The 1694-nt window shown below is 44.8% G+C and overlaps 1 protein-coding gene across 1 annotated transcript in view; it reads left to right on the forward strand.

Moving 5' to 3' along the window:
• The window catches only part of dpp10 (dipeptidyl peptidase like 10), a 37074-nt gene that overhangs the window by 22586 nt on the left and 12794 nt on the right, over positions 1-1694 (forward strand). The window contains exons 7-8 of the mRNA XM_015049222.1: positions 330-484; positions 1102-1199. Coding sequence (XP_014904708.1) covers positions 330-484; positions 1102-1199 — 253 coding nt within the window. The remainder of the gene's footprint in view (positions 1-329; positions 485-1101; positions 1200-1694) is intronic.

Here is a 1694-nt window from a genome sequence, read left to right on the forward strand (position 1 = left end):
AGAACATAATATGAAAAAACAAACAGAAAAACAGTAAATACAAAATATGAAAAAAAAAAGACAAAAAGGAAACAAACCTATAGGAAATGAAATGGAAAATTAAGTAACAGTGACACGGTTAAAATAACATTTTAAAATTCTAAACAATAATTTATATCCTACTGAATAATCAAATAAGGATCCAGTATTTGCCACATTCTTTCTGCTATCAAGCTATTTATTTATTTCTGCATTTACTGCCAGTTTTGCCAGGATCAGTCCTCCATAGAGGAGCTAAACGTAAACATGCTGTCCTGGTTGTGAATAACTGGCCGTTTGTGTGGGAACAGAGGAGATCCTGGAGAGCCATGTGGCCCACTGGTGGTCTCCAGACGGGGAGCGGCTGGCCTTCCTGGTGCTCAACGACTCTCTGGTCCCCAACATGGTTCTGCCACGCTTCACCGGCGCCACATACCCCAAACAGAAGCAGTACCCCTACCCCAAGGTACCGCTTCCACACAGCAAACACACCTGCTTCAGTTCTGGAGGTTTACGTCTTAAAATCTGATTTAACACAAACAGATCACCAGATGTTAAAATAAGGAACAAAAACTCATCATGTTACACCAAGTCAGCATTTATTTAAAAACTGTCAGTAACGACCTGCTGCTGCCCGTCAACCTGGGAGGGGTCAGAGGTCATCTGTAAACCGTCTGGGATTAAAGATGCAGATGGAAAGTGGTGAACTTTTGTTCTATGTAGCTTTTTATTCCTTTTAATTTTGTAACTTGATATTTAGATAAAAATGTTGTTCATTCATGATTCTTCTTCTGTTGTTTGTCGGTTGGAGGGACGACACACCATCTGATTTGAAATAATCAAGAAGGAAATCAGGGATGAAATTCATCGTCTGAATGTTGTTGATCTGGACGTTTTCATATCGTCAGCTTCCTGAAATTAAGGCATAAATCATTTTACCTCTTTTTGTTAAAATATGACTTTGGCCAAAAATGATGCCATAAAAAGAGGATGATGGTTGACTTGTTCTCCGTTATTTCATGGAGGTGACGATGTGTTCTCCATCCTGTGTGTGATCAGCGGTGTTTCTGATTGGCTGTTCAGGCGGGCCAGCCCAACCCGGCCGTCAAGCTGTTCGTGGTCAACATCTACGGGCCGACCCACACGCTGGAGCTGATGCCTCCGGAGGCACTCAGGTTGCGGTGAGCAGAGCTGCCGGAGCGCCGCTCCTGCCAGCCGTCGTCATGGCAACAGCAGCCAGCATCAAGCGAGATAGACTCACCCTGAGATCAGAGTCAGCAGACTGAAACACAAACCGGATTAATGAGAGTTTTAGTGGCAGTGTCTCCATCTGGTCCACCTTCCTCCTCTGGTTGATGATGACTTCCTGTTCCTCTGCTGATCAGACTGACCTGCAGGCTGATGATGGTGCTTACAGGCTCCAACAGGGACAAATCATCAGCCAAGCGTGCTGCAAACACAATCTGTAAAACACAAACACAAAATCCAACAGAAAAACACTGCAACCTCACCACTAAACCTCCAGACCACTAGGGGGAGCCAGTGGACCAGACCGGAAAGATGGGAGGCCCAGGAGAAAGAAGAGCTACGTTATACTCCATGTCTTTTAAAGCATAGACATAAATACGTAGACGCCTCATGGAGCGGGTCGGCCCGTTGCTGCGATACGTAACAGC

This window comes from Poecilia latipinna, unplaced genomic scaffold, assembly GCF_001443285.1.
Source record: "Poecilia latipinna isolate Pla-1442-1.1 unplaced genomic scaffold, P_latipinna-1.0 Scaffold935, whole genome shotgun sequence".
Lineage (NCBI taxonomy): Eukaryota > Metazoa > Chordata > Actinopteri > Cyprinodontiformes > Poeciliidae > Poecilia > Poecilia latipinna.